The sequence below is a fragment of the Megascapheus bottae genome, chromosome 28 (genome assembly GCF_031878675.1).
Source record: "Megascapheus bottae isolate mThoBot1 chromosome 28, mThoBot2.hap1, whole genome shotgun sequence".
Lineage (NCBI taxonomy): Eukaryota > Metazoa > Chordata > Mammalia > Rodentia > Geomyidae > Megascapheus > Megascapheus bottae.
Window position 1 is genome coordinate 253451 of NC_143536.1, and position 19283 is coordinate 272733.

The 19283-nt window shown below is 44.2% G+C and overlaps 1 protein-coding gene across 4 annotated transcripts in view; it reads left to right on the top strand.

Annotated features, from left to right (window-relative positions):
- The window catches only part of Pole (DNA polymerase epsilon, catalytic subunit), a 57533-nt gene that overhangs the window by 18652 nt on the left and 19598 nt on the right, over window positions 1-19283 (top strand). For all 4 annotated transcript variants that reach the window (XM_090320367.1, XM_090320368.1, XM_090320370.1 and 1 more), the window contains 17 exons: window positions 275-382; window positions 794-922; window positions 1001-1103; window positions 1195-1341; window positions 1665-1810; window positions 5283-5431; window positions 6696-6788; window positions 6971-7115; window positions 8473-8630; window positions 8935-9130; window positions 11709-11923; window positions 14597-14699; window positions 15918-15998; window positions 16072-16194; window positions 18211-18423; window positions 18643-18852; window positions 19089-19232. In XM_090320367.1, the coding sequence (XP_090176493.1) occupies window positions 275-382; window positions 794-922; window positions 1001-1103; window positions 1195-1341; window positions 1665-1810; window positions 5283-5431; window positions 6696-6788; window positions 6971-7115; window positions 8473-8630; window positions 8935-9130; window positions 11709-11923; window positions 14597-14699; window positions 15918-15998; window positions 16072-16194; window positions 18211-18423; window positions 18643-18852; window positions 19089-19232 (2463 nt within the window). The remainder of the gene's footprint in view (window positions 1-274; window positions 383-793; window positions 923-1000; window positions 1104-1194; window positions 1342-1664; window positions 1811-5282; window positions 5432-6695; window positions 6789-6970; window positions 7116-8472; window positions 8631-8934; window positions 9131-11708; window positions 11924-14596; window positions 14700-15917; window positions 15999-16071; window positions 16195-18210; window positions 18424-18642; window positions 18853-19088; window positions 19233-19283) is intronic.

Here is a 19283-nt window from a genome sequence, read left to right on the forward strand (position 1 = left end):
CTGAGTCTTCCTGAGCTTGTTTCACCCCACTCTGTGCTGGACCCAGAAGCTTAAGGCTGAAATAGTTCCTTTTCCCTTGAGCCCTGCTTGTCAGGCGTGGTTTCTTCCTACCTCTGGGACAATGTACAACAGGAGTCCAGTGATGACTCTGGGTCCCACAGTGCACTTCTAGAGTAGTCCTTGACATGTACTGCCATTTGCATGGTGCACAGTAGGCTCTTTGAGCACCCTAAGACCCAGCGCGTATTTCCCTGTGTCTTATATCTCCTTCTAGAATCCAGCTGCCTTTGACTTCCTGCTGCAGCGAGTTGAAAAGACCCTGCGTCATGCCATTGAGGAAGAAGAGAAGGTGCCTGTGGAGCAAGCTACTAACTTTCACGAGGTATCCATCCAGGAAGCAAGAAGGGCATGTCTGCTCTGGACTCGGTTCTTTCTTTTTCTTTTTTTTGTCTCCCCCCACCCCTCCAGTTCTAGGGTTTGAGCTCAGAGCCTGCACACTGTCCTTGGGCTTTCTCAAATTTAGCGCTCTACCTCTTGAGCTACAGCACCACTTCTGGCTTTTTTCTGAGTAAGTGGTACTGAGAAATTGAGCCCAGGGCTTCGTGCATGCCAGGCAAGTACTCTGCCACTAATCCATACTCCTGCCCATGGACTTGGTTCTTTCTTATAAGGCTCTTGCACCTCCGCTCTTGGTGTGCTAGCTGTCATACTGTTTTTAGGGCCTATTGTGCTATTTTTATTATTCCACAGTGTCCAGTTCTTACCTCAGCTGTCACTATCACTTAATCCGTAGGTATGTGACCAGATTAAGACCAAGCTCACTTCTCTGAAGGATGTTCCTAATCGAATTGAGTGTCCCCTTATCTACCACCTAGATGTGGGAGCTATGTACCCCAACATTATCCTCACAAACCGCCTGCAGGTGAGACTTCATTTCTTACATCAGAATGAAAGTTCACAATGCAGATGCTACTTTCTGGCTCTCCCTTTCCTTTCACAGCCCTCTGCTATGGTGGATGAAGCTACCTGTGCAGCCTGTGACTTCAACAAGCCTGGAGCAAATTGCCAGAGGAAGATGGCCTGGCAGTGGAGGGGCGAGTTCAGTGAGTGGTGGCCCCCAGAGGGTGTTCAGTGGAGCCAAATGGGTTCAGATGCTGGTCTCCTTGGAAACCTGTCCCACTACCTCCTTCCTAGTGCCTGCCAGTCGCAGTGAATATCATCGGATCCAACACCAGCTAGAGTCAGAGAAGTTCCCTGCCCTGTTCCCAGATGGGCCAACACGGGCCTTTCATGAGCTGTCACGTGAGGAACAGGCTAAATATGAGAAACGGAGACTTGCAGGTAAGCATGTAGCTTTGCAAACTACTGCTTTACAAACTGCAGATCATCCTCCATCTAGAAGCATGGCATATTTGCAGCCCAAGGGCAACAGTTATTTCACATCACTGTAAAGTATGTTTTTTTGCTGTCCAATTTCCTTCCTTGTTCCTCCTTTGAAACAAAAATGTACAGAAAGTGAACTTTCCCCAAAACTTTAGTGCTTTTTGCTGTTCTGATTTTTCTATGTATGATAAACTAACAGCCTATCTGGGTTTCAGTTAGAAATCAACTTACTTGTATCAAAAATGTCTCTGTCCTTTCCCTGACATTCTAAATTGTCTTAGATTATTGCCGGAAAGCTTACAAGAAAGTCCATGTCACCAAGGTGGAGGAACGCTTCACTACCATCTGCCAGCGGGAAAATTCCTTCTATGTGGACACTGTTCGGGCCTTCCGGGATAGGCGCTACGAGTTCAAAGGCCTACACAAGGTGGGACGGAGGGGCTTGAGAGTCTGGCCAGACAGAGCTGTTTTTCAAGTAAGGGTCAGTGCATGTTCTGTCTAGATGTCCTTGGCCTCCAGCTGGCATATGTGATTTGGGGCCTCCTAAGCAGGCACGTGCACTCATGCAGTAAGTGTACAGTTGTGTAAGTTTCAAGAATTAATAACTAGAGGACTCCTTAACTCCCATGGGGAGCAGAAAATTCTCTTCTCCATTTCTGCTTACTTAAACCCTTTAAGCTAAAGTGAATCCAGTGAATCCTTGCTAAAACAAGAATTCATGACCAGAAAAGAAGCTGGTTATCATCCACCCTGGCCTGTGTCCTTGGAACCCTGACCTGACCCATTGTTTCTGGAGTGGCAGGCTGCTGTGCTGACAAATGAAATTTCTTGGAACACTTTATTTTTCTTTTTTTTTTTTTTGCCAGTCCTGGGCTTGAGCTCAGGGCCTGAGCACTGTCCTTGGACTTTCTCAAGGCTAGAGCTCTACCACTTGAGCCTCAGCACCACTTCCGGCTTTTTTCTATGTATGTAGTACCGAGGAATCGAACCCGGGTCTTCATGCATGCTAGGCAAGCACTTTAACCACTAGGCCAAACTCCCGGCCCCAATCTTGGAACACTTTAATTAAACCTTGCTATAGAGAAATATAGGGACCAGGCACCTGTTGTTCATACCTATTACCCTAACTACCCAGGAGGCTGAGATCTGAGGGTTGAGATTCAAAGCCAGCCTTGGCAGAAAAGGGCTGGAGACTATCCCCAATTAACAAGCAAGATAGTGGAGGGTAGGAAACACAGGCAGTGCCAGTATGATTGAAAGAGGTGAGCAAGAGCGCACGGTCCTAGTTCAAGCCACAGAATAAGCAAATAAGAAAAGGAAGGGCCAGGGGTCAGGAGTTTGGCTTAGTGGTAGAGTGCTTGCCTAGCATGCACGAAGACCCGGGTTCGATTCCTAGGTACCATATACATAGAAAAAAGCCGGAAGTGGCGCTGAGGCTCAAGTGGTAGAGTGCTAGTCTTGAGAAAGTCCAAGGATAGTGCTCAGGCCCTGAGCCCAAGCCCAGGAATAGCAAAAAGGGGAAAAAAAGAAAAGAAAAGGAAGAGCCAGTCCTGGTAGCTCATACTCATAATGGCTGCTACCAGGGAGGCAGAGATTGGGAGAAACACAGTTTGAAGCTAATCTAGGCAAAAAAAAAAATATTGTCAACCACTAAGCCAAGTATGGTTATTTACATCTGTAATCCCAACTACTCAGGAGACCATAAGTGGAAGGCTCTCTACCCGAGGCTATCCCTAGGCAAAAATGCAAGGCTTTATCCAAAAAATAACAAGCAGAAGAGAGCTGGAGACTCAAGTGGTTTAGTGAAAAGAAATTCAGAGATCTGCAAATATAAAAATGCTTTTACTAGACACCTCATGTATTTTTTTCCCTCAACCTAAACACTTCAGTTATAAGGCCAAGAGATAATATAGTATTCTGCACTTACTACTGACTTTGTGTGTGTGTGTCCATCTTGGGGCTTGAACTCAGAGCTTATTCGCTGTCTTAAGAGTCTTTTTCCTCAAGGCTAGTGCTCTACAACTTGAACCACAGCTCTACTTCTGACTTTTTTGGTGGTTAACTGGAAATAAGAGTCTCATAAACTTTCTTGCCTGAGCTGGCTCTTAGTGTGATCCTCAAATATCAGCCTCCTCAGTAACTAGGATTATAGGCATAAACCACTGACACCCAGGTCAGGTCGACTCTCTTTTTTGAGATGCTCCCATGTTAGGTGTTGGCTAAGGTTCATCATTGTCTCATAATACCTATGGACTCATGTTCAGCTCGGCTCTGTCCTCTTACATAGGAGCTTGAGGGCCAGATGTCATTGTGGGCCCAGGCCCAAGTTTTGCTGCGATCTTAAATCCTCCCTGGCCTAGTACTTGTGATCTGAAGGCTTCTGGTCTTGTATAAGTTCTATTTTATCTTATGAACCAAGGCATTATCAAGTTTCCTGGCTGGAAATATATCAGAAAAATGTTTCCTGGGACAAGAAAAATGCCTATGGCATCAGTCTTATTTCAGACAGGTATAACTCAAACTCCAGCTGTTACCTAATGTCCACTTTCCAGTTGAGCTTCCCTCATCAGTACTCAGGACAAATTTTCCAATAGGTCCATAGTTCTGTAAATGTTGATAAACATATAATTGTGTCATTATCACCTCAGACATTTCACATACTTAGAACAGAACAATTTTGCTAGCTTTGTGTCTGTCCTGTAGTCTTGAGTGGGTTGTTTTGTTTTTGTTTTTTTTTGTGGTGGTACTGGTGCTTGAACTCAGAGTCTCACACAGCTCTTTAATTCATGACTGACACTCTACCAGTTGAGACATACCTCCATTTCCAGGTAGTTAATTGGGGACAAGAGTCTCTTGGGTTTGTCTGCTCAGGCTGTTTGTGTACTGGGATCCTCAGATCTCAGCCTCCTAAGTAGCAAGGATTGTGGACATCAACCATTGGCCCCTGGCTCTGGGAAGTTTGTGATGGTACTTGCCTGTCATCAGGTTCTGATGTTTGCAACCTCTAAATCAGTTTGTCAAGTTTATAGTAGGGATCTGAATAGGAGTCCCAAGAAGACAGACCCTTGTTTTTGGATGTTGATTCTGTGTTTATTTAGTTTGTTTTGGGGTCTGTTATTCCCTTAGAGTAGCCCAAAGTATGACATAGGGAGGTAGAGAGTTTGGCCTACTGGTAGAGTGCTTGCCTAGCATTCATGAAGACCTGGGTTTGATTCCTCAGTACTACATACATAGAAAAAGCCAGAAATAGTGCTGTGGCTAAAGTGGTAGAGCTCTAGCCTTGAGAAAGCCCTGAGCTCAAACCCCAGGACTGGCACCAAAAAAAAAAAAAAAAGTAAGCTATGTCGGCAGATTTTTTCTATGATTGGATGTTTTTCTGAGTGCTTAATCCAACATGATAAAAATGTAAAATGTTCCTTAATCTTAATGATTCCTTTTGGGACTCCTGTCTTGTGTGTGATAATTGTAGGTTAAAGGCAATTCAAATGCAAAACGTCATGCTCGACTAGCTTTTAGGGTCACAGGATCAGTTGGAGACAGTAGTTGAAGCCTGAATGTGTGCTTCAGTAATGTCATACCTGTGTTAGAATTGGTTGTGGTATAGTATCATGTTACAGAGGAGAACATCCTCATCTTTAGGAAGTGTGCAGAAATACCTGAAAGCCTCGGTTTATGACAACATGGTTTTCAAGTGGATCTGCCAAGAGAAAGACAGACAAAAAAGGAGGTGGAATAAGGAGATGTGGCAAGATACCAACAATTTGGTCAGTCTAGAAAAGCATATGATCTTCATCATACTATTTCTTCAAGTTTTTAATGGATTAGAAATATTGAAAACTAGGGCTATCAACCTTGTAGGAAAACTTGTGAGTTCCTCAGACTGCCCTGTGTGGTTCCAGGTGTGGAAAAAGAAGCTCTCAGCAGCCATGGAAGCAGGAGACGCAGCTGAGGTGAAACGCTGCAAGAATATGGAGGTCCTGTATGACTCACTGCAACTAGCGCACAAGTGCATCTTGAACTCCTTCTATGGCTACGTCATGCGCAAGGGGTACAGATTACAGTCCATGCATATGGAAGGGATGAGCAAGGGTCCAGGAATAGGAAGTGAGGGCCACCTGCGGGTTTGAACTGGGCAAATGGGTGGGTAAAGGTGCAAGGTGAGTTCAGGGAATGCTGGAGGCCTAAGCTTAGATGGGACCATGAGGTCAAAAGATTAGAGCCATAATGACTTAGGGTATGGTCCTCGAGATAGATTCCCATTGTTGGATATCCTCATCCAAGCATTAAGGGCTAGAAATACATTTCAACATGTTTGTCATCACACTTATATGCCATTGCTCTTGTGAAAAGGGTCCAGTTGGTCCAGAAGTATTTACGGGGTAGATAGAACAACTACCAAGGAGCATAGACCTGGCTGTGGTGGGATCTATTCCTAGGAAGAGAGTAGAAAGCAGTAGACATTGGGTGGGTGAAGTCTGAGTAGTGTTGTTATTGGATGAGGCCTGTTAGAACCTATAGAAAAGCAGGTCAGTGGCATGAGGGTAAAGAATGACCTCTATGGGTTGTGACTGTATAGGATAAGGGCCATCTACTAGAGCTCTGGAGAAAAGGAAGAGGTAATGGTCCCTAGGATTCATTCTGAGGGAAGATTATATTTGTTATTGGGGGTTTTTTTGCCAGTCCTGGGGCTTGAGCACTGCCCTTAGACACTTTTTGCTCAAAGCTAGCGCTCTACCACTTGAATCACAGCACCACTTCTGGCTTTTTCTAAGTATATGATACTGAGGAATTGAACCTAGGGCTTCATGCATGCTAGGTGAGCACTCTACCACCAGGCTATGTTCCCAGCCTATCTGTTGCTTTTTAAGGAGAGTGCTGACAAGTTCAGTGCTGTCAGGGCAGAGTAGACAGCTAACAATATAGGTCAGGGAGAGGTGGGCTAAGCCTAGAGTAGGATCAGGTGGACTGGCAAGAATCTGAGAGGGAGTTGGAATTTCTTTACATATGGGGTTTTTGGAGAAGCCATGAGAAAAGTAGAAAAGACATGACTTAGAGCTGTGGTGGAATTGAGAATCTTGCTGAGATGGGAGTCATAGCTGATGTGAGGTAGCACATAGACCCATCCAGAACTTCCCAAGCCTCAGTGGTAACTGAGGTAGGGACAGATCCAAACTGTACCTTAGTTCTGTCTTGCTTCAAATGTGTTTTGCTTGATTCTATCATCTCTCCTGGGGGGAGGGGAGGTTTCCTCCTTTCCTCTTCCCTATGACTACCTAGATCCCTTCCCATCGCTGACTATATCTCCTTTCTAGGGCTCGCTGGTACTCTATGGAGATGGCTGGCATTGTTTGCTTCACGGGGGCCAACATCATCACTCAGGCGCGGGAGCTGATTGAACAGATTGGGTAAGTGTGGCCTGGGGGTTGACTGCAGAGCTCCCACAGCAGGGTCAGGGGAATGAAGGCTGGAAGCCCTGACACTGGGCAGATGGAGCTGGGTTTGACTTCATGTTTGAGAGTTTTGAGTTCTTGAGGACATGAGGCCATAACCTGTGTGCATGTGACCTTATTTCTCTCTTTCTGTGAAGGAGGCCCTTAGAACTGGACACAGATGGAATATGGTGTGTCCTGCCCAATAGCTTTCCAGAAAATTTTGTTATCAAAACAACCAACACAAAGAAGCCCAAGGTGACCATCTCTTACCCTGGAGCCATGTTGAACATCATGGTCAAGGTGAGTCTGGGTCTCCAGTGAGTTGGACACATCTCATCCTGAACATCAGCTCTCTCTCTAGTGTGGACACGGGAAGGACTCATAATAGGTGATGCCTTGCTCTCTGCAAGCACATTATGTTTGCAGTCTTCTTCCTAATTTCTTTAACATTCAGGCCATCCCTGTTGCCTAAAGGTCTGTGGTCAGACTGCTAGATTCAAATTCTAAATGGATTCTTTATTTCTTCCATACCCAGATTATTTTTCTGTTCAAACTATAGAAAAATCACAAAAATAGTATAAAGACTTTCTATATGCCCTCCAGCCTGCCTCCATACAGTGCTGCTCTTCACTTAGTAATCATACCCAAGGAGAGAGGGTCAATCTGCCAGTGCTGGAAGAGTGAGCATCAAACAGTAGCTGGGGATATATTAGAACCACTACAGTAATTAGCAACTATCATAGAGGAGATGTTTTCATTTGCTATCCATAGCCCACTCTAGTCCACTGACGTTAGCAGGTATTGATGGATCCACTGAGGGTTTCATGTGCTGGTTTTTGCTTGTAACAAGTTGCTGTTTCTTTTCATTCCTTTCACTTTTGTAACACTGGAGCTTTGTAAGGTTGCAACCTTTTCTCCTATTTACTTGTTGAATCATTTATAGCATGGGTTTGTGGGCATTCATGATACCTACCATTTTAACCCGATGTGATCCTCATTTGCTTTGTTGGTCAGTTTTTTTTTCCCATACCCTTGGCCACTGGGGAACACATTTACCATGTGTTTTGGGAACACACTTTCTGTTTTTTGGCATTTGTTTTTGGAGCACTTTTTTGCTTTCTGGTACAAAGCATTCCAGCCTCATTATTTATTTATGTGTTTGTTTGTTTGTTATTTATTTTGCCAGTCCTGGGGCTTGAACTCAAGGCCTAAGCACTATCTTTGGGATTTCTCAAGGCCAGGACTCTTGCACTTGAGCCATAGCACCACTTCTGGTTTTTTCTATGTATGTGGTACCAAGGAATCAAACCCAGAGCTTCATGCATACTAGGCAGGGACTCTACCATTAGGCCAAGCTCCCAACCCTCCAGCCTCATCTTATGTTTTCTCTTTTCTAGTTCTTGAATGAGATGGTTCTCCTAGGAGTCCCTTTCCCCTAGCAACCCTCAGTATGTTTATGCTATAATTTTGCCTTTCCTCGAAAGTCATATGTGTATGAGACACACCACAGAGTTGTGCAGAAGAGCTTTCTTCCTTTCTGCTGCTAATGGCATTTTTTGTGTCAAGAACCTCAGTTTGCTAACCCATCAGAGGACGTGAGGTGGTTTCCAGATGTGACCTTTAAGACTGAAGCTACCATTTTCTCTCTTGTTCTCAGGAAGGTTTCACCAATGACCAGTACCAGGAGCTGGCAGAGCCTTCCTCACTCACCTATATCACGCGCTCAGAAAACAGCATCTTTTTTGAAGTTGATGGTCCCTATCTTGCCATGATCCTTCCAGCCTCCAAGGAAGAAGGAAAGAAATTGAAGAAGAGGTAGATATTTCAGAGCCTTGGTGTTTTTGAAAGGGAAATGGACCTGAAGTCAGGATGAGAACAGATCTGTAGGAGTTTTTGCTTGTTTCATTGACTTAGTTTGAAAGAAATGTACATATCATCTGATATATTCTGATACTGAGAGTGACAGGCCTTTAAAGTCATTTCTGTTTTTGAGAGTATCCAAGAGTAGAGTGCTACTTGCTGCCTAATAGGTGAAGGGAAGGTCAAAAAAGGAAGTAGGAATGCAGAGTCTAGAGAAAGCATTCAGCACCAGCTAGCTCACTGCAAATCTTTGTTCTAGATATGCTGTATTCAATGAAGATGGATCCCTGGCTGAGCTAAAAGGCTTTGAGGTCAAACGCCGTGGGGAGCTACAGCTAATTAAAATTTTCCAATCTTCGGTGTTTGAGGCCTTCCTCAAGGGTAGTACACTAGAAGAGGTGTATGGCTCTGTAGCCAAGGTGGCTGACTACTGGCTGGATGTGCTGTACAGTAAGGTAAGGGACCAACTCCCTCACCTGACTCCCTGTGCTCCTGAGGCTCTTAGAGAGCCAGGTGTCAGATGAACTTAGGCTACTTTGATGAGCTTTTCGTATGTGTTTTTAATAGGTTGGTAATGAAAGGTGTAAGAGTGTATATACCATTGTTCATATCTTGCTTTATTATCTGCTTGTTTAGTTTTGCTTGTACTGGGGCTTAAACTCAGGGCATTGCACACTTGATCAGCTTTTTTTCCTCAAGGTAGACACTACTACTTGAGCCATGTCTCCAGTTCCAACTCTTTATTTTATTTATTTAGGTCAGTCGTGGGGCTTGAACTCTGGGCCTGGGCACTGTCCCTGAGCTCTTCAGCTCAAGGCTACTGCCCTATTCCTTGAGCCACAGCACCACTTCTGGTTTTCTAGTGGTTAGAGATAAGACTCTCATGGTCTTTAGTGCCAGGCTGGCTTTGAACTGAGATTCTCAGATTTCAGCCTCCTGAATAGCTAAGATTCAGGCATGAGTTACACCACCCTGGCTTCTAATATGTACTTTATTTTATTTTATTTATTTATTTATTTTGTGTCATGGGGCTTGAACTCAGCCTACACACTGTCCTCGAACACTTTTTGCTCAAGGGTAATAATGCTCTACCACTTGAGCCACAGCACTACTTCCCACCTTTTCTGTGTATGTGGTACCAGGGATTCAAAACCAGGGCTTTGTGCATGCTACCCCTAGGGTCACGCTCCCAGCCCTCCCAATCTCTTTTTGCTCAAGGTTTAATCTCTACCATTTTGAGCTATAGTACCACTTCTGGTTTTCTAGTTAACTGGAGATAAAGAGTCTCGTGGACTTTCCTACCAAGGCTGGTTTGGAACTGAGATTCTCAAATCTCTGCCTCTTGAGTAGATAAGATTATAGGCATGGGCCACCAGGACTGGGCCCAACTCTGATTTTTAAAGTCTTGGTAAGACCTTTAAATGAATATGCAGTCTTTTATGTAAGGTCAGCCGAAAGGAAACTCCACGCAGTTTAAGAGGCGAAGGTTTATTGGGGGAGAGAGAGAGAGAGAGAGAGAGAGAGAGAGAGAGAGAGAGAGAGAGAGAGAGAGAGAGAGAGAGAGAGAGAGAGAGAGAACAGACCTACAGCCGCACAAGATGGAGTCTGAGGGAAGAGAGAGCTTATGGCCGGAAGTGAGACATTATATGCGGGGGACAGCAGAAGCGAATGTGACCTCAGAGGATGAGGAAATACTTCAGACTGGGGCACCTCCCACTGGGAGACATGACAGTTGCCAGGGTTACAGTCTGGGCGGGGATTTCCAGGGTGCACAGAACGCCAAGGGAAGGAATCATTTCTCCCAGGCAGACCTAACATTTTATAGTTTATTACCAATGTTATAATAAGCAAGCATAAAGTAAAACAAGTGACAACAGAATATTTGGCTGTTTCTGTGGCACTCTGTATTATATAGATCACTTATGATCCCATCAGTTCACATACTCTTGTTTACTAAGGTGGTCCATTATCATGACCAGTGTCAATTGAGTTTTACATCCTCAGGCCAGATTGTCACCAGCTCTTCTTGTCTTTATAGGCCTCCCCCTCCCCGCATACACACACGTACACATTTCTCTGCAGCCTTGTCATTTATTGCTCAAACATATTTCTTATACTTTGTATGCTAAAAATTTATATGGTTTTTTTGTTGTTGTTTTTGTGTATTGCTAAACAAGCTCAACCACATCTCTAAGCCCTTGCTACATCCAGCTTAAGCTCAGTAGCTATGTACTATGAACTATGTAGCATTGATGGGCTTCAAATTAATTTTTTTCCTGCCTTTGCCTTTTGCACACTTTTTTTTTTTTTTTGGTGTGGGGGCTTGAAATCAGGGCCTGGTTGCTGTCCCTGAGTTCTTTTGCTCAAGGCTAGCATTCTACCACTTTTAGCTACAGCATCACTTCCAGTTTTCTGGAGATATAAGTCTCACAGGGTTTCCTGCCCAGGCTGCAGTGCTCAGATCTCAGCCTCCCAATTATCAAGGATCACAGGCGTGAGCCACTAGCACCTGACTGTACCTTCTTTTTTAAGCATATGTCCTTGTGATATTTTCACACACAAGTATTTCCTACTCTGTTACTCACATATTTTCTTGCCCCTTTCCCGTACCATTTCCATTGGGTTTCTTTATGGTGTTTTCATGCATACATATGCTATACTTAGAGCATATTTATGCCCCCACATCATCCTCTCCTTTCGCCCTCTCCTGGTCCCTCTTTTTTTTTTAACTGTTTTTTGGGTTTGTTTTGTTTTGTTTTTTGTCTTTTGTTTCTTTGTACTGGGGACTGAATCCAGGACGTCACACTTGCTAGACAAGCACTTTGACATTGAACTAAATCTCAGCCCTCCAGTCCCTCTTTTAATTCGTGTGTCTGTATACCCTTTTAAAGATACTGTTATGTGAAAATATGAGAGTTCTCTGGAAGCACAGAGCCTGCCAGACAAAAATGACCTCAAGAGCAAAGTCTTTGGTATGCTGGGATTTGATCATTCTGACATCTGTGCTATGCTTTTTCCATTGCCTTTTGCTAGGCAGCTAACATGCCTGATTCTGAGCTGTTCGAGCTGATCTCAGAAAACCGCTCTATGTCTCGGAAGTTGGAAGATTATGGGGAGCAAAAGTCTACATCCATCAGCACAGCAAAGCGGCTGGCTGAGTTTCTTGGAGACCAGATGGTCAAAGATGCAGGGTTGAGCTGCCGCTATATAATCTCCCACAAACCCGAGGGTTCTCCAGTTACTGAGAGGTAAAGAAGGCTTCCTTAAAGATTTGGATGCTAGCCGGGCGCGGTGGCTCACACCTGTAATCCTAGCTACTCAGGAGGCTGAAATCTGAGGATCAAGGCTCAAGCCAGCCCGGGGAACAAAAGGACCTGAGACCTTTTTTTTTGGTTGGGGGGGGGACCTTGAACTCAGGGCCTGAGCACTGTTGAGCCACAGCACCATTTTTAGCTTTTTTCTATGTATACATGGTACCAAGGAATTGAACCCAGGTCTTTGTGCGTGCTAGGCAAGCACTCTAGCACTAGGCCAAACTCTCAGCCAAGGACCTGAGACTCTTATCTCCAATTAACCTCTAGGAAATAGGAAGTGGAGCTTGCTCAAGAATAGAGTGGTAGCCTTGAGCTAAAGAACTCAGGGACAGTGCCCAGGCTCAGGGATAGGGTGGTAGCCTTGAGCTGAAGAGCTCAGGGACAGTGCCCAGGCTGAGTTCAAGCCCCATGAGCCACAAAAAAAAAAAAAAAAAAAAAAAAAGAGGTTTGGATGCTACCTCTTAGACTAGTGGTCTATGCCTATAATCTCAGTATTCCAGAAGCTATGCCTAGGCTAGTATGACTTCAGGCCAACCTAGACAACTTGGAAAAATGGATTCTTTAAAAAATGGATCAAGCTAGGCACTGGCGGATCACACTGGTAATTGTAGCTACTGAAGAGGCTGAGATGTGAGGATCATGGCTCATAGTGTCCCAAGCAGGAAAGGTTGTGAGACTCCTATCTCCAGTTAACTATCAGAAAACTGGAAGTAGAGCTGCAACTCAAAAGTGGTAGAGTGCTAGCCTTGAGCAGGAAAGCTCATTTTACATATGTGGTACAGATGTGGACATGTCACTATGGAATCTCTCTCCCCTTATACAACTAATTATTGCTAACAAAAATGTTAAGTTTGGCATCACTGGTGGCTCTCACCTGTAACCCTAGCTACTTAGGAAGCTGAGATCTGAGGATTGAGATTTGAAGCCAGCCTGGACAGAAAAGTCAGTAGGGGCTCTTATTTCAAGTTAACCAACACAAAGCTGGAAGTAGTAGTGTACACTAAACACCGGGTCATTAACAGTATTTAACAGTGCTTCACATGCTTAACTTCTGCCCCAGTTTTGCAGGTAGAAGACAGTCCCCCTAAGCTGTCTCATCTCTGCAAAGAACTTTGAGAGCCAAAAATACTGGAAAGATAGACAGTCTGTGGTCCCGTCAGTGTTACCTTCAGTGTCTCCATGACACTTCCTAATGTGTCACTGGTCCTCTCATGGAGAGGTGTGGCTGCTGCCCTTAGTTGGAGACTGCACTGCCTATGACTTCAGTGACCAATGAGACCTACTAAAAGAAACTTTAGACTTCCAAAACCCCAGTCACTAGAAACAGAAAGATTGTGTGCTTGCTCTCTTCCTGCCTGGGTTAGTATGGTAGCTAAAAGGGCTTGTGTAAAGACCTACCAACAACACTAGCAGCTACCCTTCAAGGAAGCTATTTGTCTACAGAAATGACCATAGGGACCAGGAGTTTGGCCTAGTGGTAGAATGCTCGCCTTGCATGCATAAAGACCCGGGTTCGATTCCTTGGTACCACATACATAGAAAAAAAAGCCGTAAGTGGTGCTATGGCTCAAGTGTTAAGAGTTTTAGCCTTGAGAATGCCCAAGGTCCTGAACCTAAGCCCAAGACTGGCAAAAAAAAAAAAAAAAAAACATAGTTAAGACCACTTAGGTTACCTACTAGCTCATGTAGTTAATGTCTGAGTCTACTAAGTGTTGGGTAGTTCATTACATGGCTTTAAGTACCTGATAATGCTGGTACACATACTTACCTAGATATTTACAATTATTTCTATTGAGAGAAATTCCAAGAGTCTTAACAAAAGGAGAAATATGATAGAAAGCCAGAACATATACAGAGAAAAAGAGTTTTACATATCAACGAGGAAAGGAACTTAGAAGTGTAGGCCTTGGATGTGAACAGGCAAGTCACAAGTAAAGATAGCCAGTACATGGGAAAATAAACAGGCTTTTCAAATCATGGAGATATAAACTTTATTAACATCTATTTGGTTAGAAATACAGTGCTGTGGAAGTGGCGCTGTGGCTCAAGTGGTAGAACACTATCATTGAGCTGAAGAGCTCAGGGAAAGCACCCAGGCCCAGAGTTCAAGCCCCACGACTGACCAAAAAAAAAAAGAAATGCAATACTGGTAACAGTTGGGAAACAGGCAGACTGGTATGCATACCATGTGGTTGTAAGTATTAAAGTCAGGTGCTTGGAAGAGATTTAATAGTAGTACAGTGGTTTATACCCACTGGCACTTCTGAACACATGCCTTGCACAGCCTCCTATGCCCATTGCACTGTATGATTCTTTCTATACCCAATAAATTACTCCGAAAAAGCTAGAAGTCTCATGATGGACAAAAAAAAAAAAAAAAAAGCCAGAAGTGGTGCTGTGGCTCAAGTGGTAGAAGACTAGCCTTCAGCACCAAGAGGCTCTGAGTCAGAGCCTAAGTTCAAGTGGGCAAAAAAAAAGAAAGGAAAAAAACCAATAAGATTTGTACAAAATAAGTAATAGTTCTAAAAGTTTAAGTTACAAACTTGAGTTATAAACTGATATTTAAATGTATATTTGATTGTTTGTGATTCTGTTTCTTTTTTCCAGAGCGATCCCACTTGCCATTTTCCAAGCAGAACCCACAGTGAGGAAGCACTTCCTTCGAAAATGGCTAAAGAGCTCATCCCTTCAAGACTTTGATATACGGACAGTGAGTGCCTGTTGTTTTTGTACTATCAAAAGTTTAGGAAAGGGATGATGAAAGGGATGGCATCAGTCAAGTTACATTGTACTGTTGGGTGAGATGGCTCGTACCTGTAATCCTAGCTACTCAAGAGGCTGAGGTCTGAGGATCAAGGTTCAAAGCCAGCCTGGGCACAAAAGGACCTGAGACTTATCTCCAGTTAACCTCTAGAAAATGGGAAGTGGGACTTGGCTCAGAGGGCGGTAGCCTTGAGCTGGAGAGCTCAGGGACAATGCGCAGGCTGAGTTCAAGCCCCATGACCTCCACCCCCCCCCCCCAAAAAAAGTTACATTGTACTTATAAAATAACTCATTGAATTGTACATAATTTTTTGTACATAATTTTTTAAATCCATTTAAGGAGGAAAAAATAAGGTTTAAGAAAGAAAGCTACTTAGAAAAGAATGCACTTGATTTGAGTCATCTGTTTTGTTCAGAACTTCATTCCTGATTCCTTCCTTTCTGGGTAAATAAGGAATTAACATTGTAGGGCACTAGAAAGATAATACCAGAAAGGACCCCAGCCTGCTCACTTGCATAGAATAAAGCTAAAGTGTACTTTTTAACCATCCATTAGCTTGTGGTCCTGGGATTTTTTTTTGGTTTTTTGGTTCTTTGTGAGTTCTTTTTTTTTTTTTTTTTTTTTTTCTTCCACTGTCCTTGGCTTTTTCAAGGCTAGAGCTCTACCACTTGAGCCACTGTGTCACTTTTGGCTTTTTAAGTATATATGATACCAATGAACCAAACCTGGGTCTCTGTGCATGCTAGGCAAACACTCTGCCACTAGCCCAAACTCCAGCCCTCCTTGGGGTTAGTTTTGTTTGTTTGTTTGTTTGTTTGGGTGCCAGTGCTAGGGCTTGGAGTCAGGGTCTGAGCACTGTCCTTGGCCTTTTTCGTCAAAGCTAGCAGTCTGCCACTTGAGTCACAGCACCACTTCTGGCTTTTTCTATGTATGTGGTACCGAGGAATCGAACCAGGTCTTTGTGCATGCTAGGCAAGCACTCTACCACTAGGCCAAACTCCCCGCTTTCCTTGGGGTTTTTTAAACTCTTTCATGTTCTTCCTCTGAAATGGGCACCTTGTATCGTGGAGTTTCTTGAAGATTAAATAAGGTATAAGCATTTAGCAGTTCTCAACATAGAGTAGAATGTATCAAAGATTTACTCTGTTATTTCTTCATGTGCAGATTCTAGACTGGGACTACTACATCGAAAGACTGGGGAGTGCCATCCAGAAGATCATCACCATCCCTGCAGCTCTGCAGCAGGTGAGCATGGGATGTGCAAGCACAGTGCAGACCAGCCAGAGCTCTCTCTCTGATCCATGTCATCCTCCTGTAGGTGAGAAATCCAGTGCCACGCGTCAAGCATCCAGACTGGCTGCACAGAAAACTACTAGAAAAGAATGATGTCTACAAACAGAAGAAAATTAGTGACCTTTTTATCCTTGAGGGCAAAAGACAGGTAACAGGCGGCGACCTAGAATATTCATGATACACAGGTCTGTGAGCTACTATCCAAAATTTTGTAATACTGCCTCTAAAGTGAGTTTTTTGGTTTTGTTTCCCTTTGGTTTTTATTTTCCTTTAAAAGGTACACCTTGGCACTTTATTTGTAGTACCTTCTAGTACTGACTTTTTTTTTGTCAGTTGTAGGACTTGAACCCTGGGCCTGGGGACTATCCCTGAGCTCTCCAACTCAATGCTTCCACCCTACCCCTTGAGCCACAGCACCAATTCCATTTTTCTGGTGGTTACTTGGAGATAAGAGTCTTAGGGACATTAGTGGCCGGGCTGGCTTTGAATCACCATCCTCAGATCTCATCCTCTTGAGTAGCTAGGATTACAGGCGTGAGCCACTGTGCCTGGCTTCTAATACTGACTTTTATGAATTACCAGGTTAGGGTGAAGAATATCTTACTGGTAAATTTGGACTGTGTGAGTTAGACTGAATGACTTGGACTAGATCGCTGTGACTTGAAACCTCAGATTTCTCAACCTGAATGAATTAAATCTTTCTTGTAGAAAGACTGAAGACATTATGAAGGCCTAGCTAAAATCAAAAGAGGAAAAAGAAAATTTTAAAATAAGTTATAAGCCAGAGTTGTTTAAAAGCTATCCTTACTTTAGTAGTTGCTCAAGGGAGTTTCAGTTCAATGGAACTTGAACTCTAGGCCTGGGCATTGTCCCTAAGCTTTTCAGCTCAAAGCTACCGCCCTACCCCTGGAGCCACAGCCCCACTTCCCCTTTTCTAGTGGTTAATTGGGGATAAGAGTCTCGAGTTCAAGTTCGTTTAGTGCCCGGGCTGGCTTTGAACTGCTGGCTTTGAACTACGATCCTCAGATCTCCTGAGAATCTCCTACCTCCTGAGTAGCTAGAATTGCAGGTGTAAGCCACTTTGCCCCAGTAAAGATTGGATTTTTTGATCATATCTTTGACCATGTCTTTCTTAGAAGAGCTATACTTGCTACACAAGGGCACACATAAAGGTATGAGACTGGGCACAATGGAGGAGGCTGAGATCTGAGGATCTCAATTCAAAGCCAGCCCAGGCACTAATCTGTGAGACACTTATCTCCAGTTAACCACTAGAAAACCAAATGTGGGGCTGTGGCTCAGGGGGTAGGTGGTGGTAGCATTGAGGTAAAGAGCTCAGAAACAGTGCCCAGGCCCCAGAGTTCAGTCCCCACAACCGGACCCCTCCCCCCCCCAAAAAAAAGATGGTATCGGAAGCCAGGGACTGGTGGCTCATGTCTATATGTCTATAATCCTAGCTACTCAGGAGGCATGGTTCAAGGCCAGCTAGGACAGAAAAGTCCATGGGACTTGTACTCTGGGCCTGAGCACTGTCCTTGAGCTTTCTCAAAGCTAGAACTCTACCACTTGAGCCACAGCACCTCTTCCAGCTTTTTCTATGTATGTGGTACTGAGGAATCGAGTCTGGGTCTTCATGCATGCTAAGCAAGCACTCTACCAGTAGACCAAACTCCCTGCTCAAGAATTAACTTTTTTATTTGGAAAGTAAGGAATGGTAAGCTGCTCATGTATATGATGGGATAGTATATGGACAGTTAAAGTGAATAGGCCATGCTGCTCTAAATGTTGTAGGAAGATGTGTACCTGAGACCTGTTATTTTAAAATGATAGTGATTGTTTATGGTCCTATAGTTAAAAGTATAATAATGTGGGGACTGGTGCTGCTCCCAAGTACAGCAAAGAGGGAGAGAGGAAGACAGCTGTTACTTTCTACATTTCACTTTTTATTTAGAAAGAGCATTCAGAAGCAGTCATGGCAAAATGTAGACCTTTGCATACTTGTGATAACTTGAGGGACATTTTATGAGTTTTTTGTTTGATACTTTAATTATTAATGTAGTCTGTAAATTGTCCCACGTCAGGTGATATTTTGTGTTAGATTGCTGAAGAATGGGATTTCCAGAAATGAGATCAGGAGTTGAAAGACTTGTTTGGATCCTTCCAGATTGTGACGGCCCAGATCCCTGAAGACAGCCCAAGGGCAAGCGCTCCCGACATGGAAGACTTTGGAATCACAAAACAACACCATTCAGCGATTCCAGTTGCTACTAAGAGGAAGCGCGTTCTTTGGGAGAGCCAACAGGAATCTCAGGACCTTGAGCTGACTGTTCCCTGGAAGGAGATCTTGGGGCAGCCTCCTATCCTCGGAACCACTCAGGTGAGAAGTAAAAGAGGCCAGAGAGCTGGAAGGTCGCTGTGGCAGTGTCTGTCTCTGAGAGGTATACTACTTGAACAGGCATGTCCTCACCCCAGGAGAAGTTGATTGTGAAAATAGCCAGCCATTATAGAGCATCTGGATGCTGCTGAGGTTAAGGAAGTAGGCACTTAGGGTTTATGTTCAAATTTGTGCTCTTGTTTGAGTTACCATCTGTTTCAGGATGAGTGGCTGGTCTGGCTTCAGTTTCACAAGAAGAAATGGCAGCTACAGGCCCAACAGCGCCTGGCCCGCAAGAAGAGGCAGCGTCTAGAATTGACAGAGAGTGTCCTGAGGCATGGAACCATCAGAGAGGGGCCTGTCACAGGGTTGGGGAGCTTCTTGCGAAAAACTGCTCTCAGCATTTTAGACCTTCCATGGCAGATTGTGCAGGTATGGACGTTGGTCCAGAAGAAGCAACACTCCCTGGAGGCATCAGCATTTGTGGCCCAGGGAAAAATATCAGGCTGGCCCTGGGCTGAATGATAAAATCAACATCTAGCTTCCTACTTGTCTCTGGGGTCCTGAGACCCTGTGGTTGGTGCTGGTAGGGAAGAGGGCAGGAAAGTGGCCATTTACAGATGTCAGTATAGTGTATGATGAGCTATGTGCTCTGCGTTTCCTCTCAGATCGGTGAGACTAATCAGGCTGGCCTGTTCAGATTATGGGCCATCATTGGCAGTGACTTGCACTGTATCAAGCTGAACATCCCTCGAGTATTCTACGTGAACCAGAGAGTGACCAAAGTGGAGGAGGGACCTTCATATCGCAAGGTAGGGGACTACTGAAGTTGCTAACTACCTCTGAGATGTCTCTATACAATG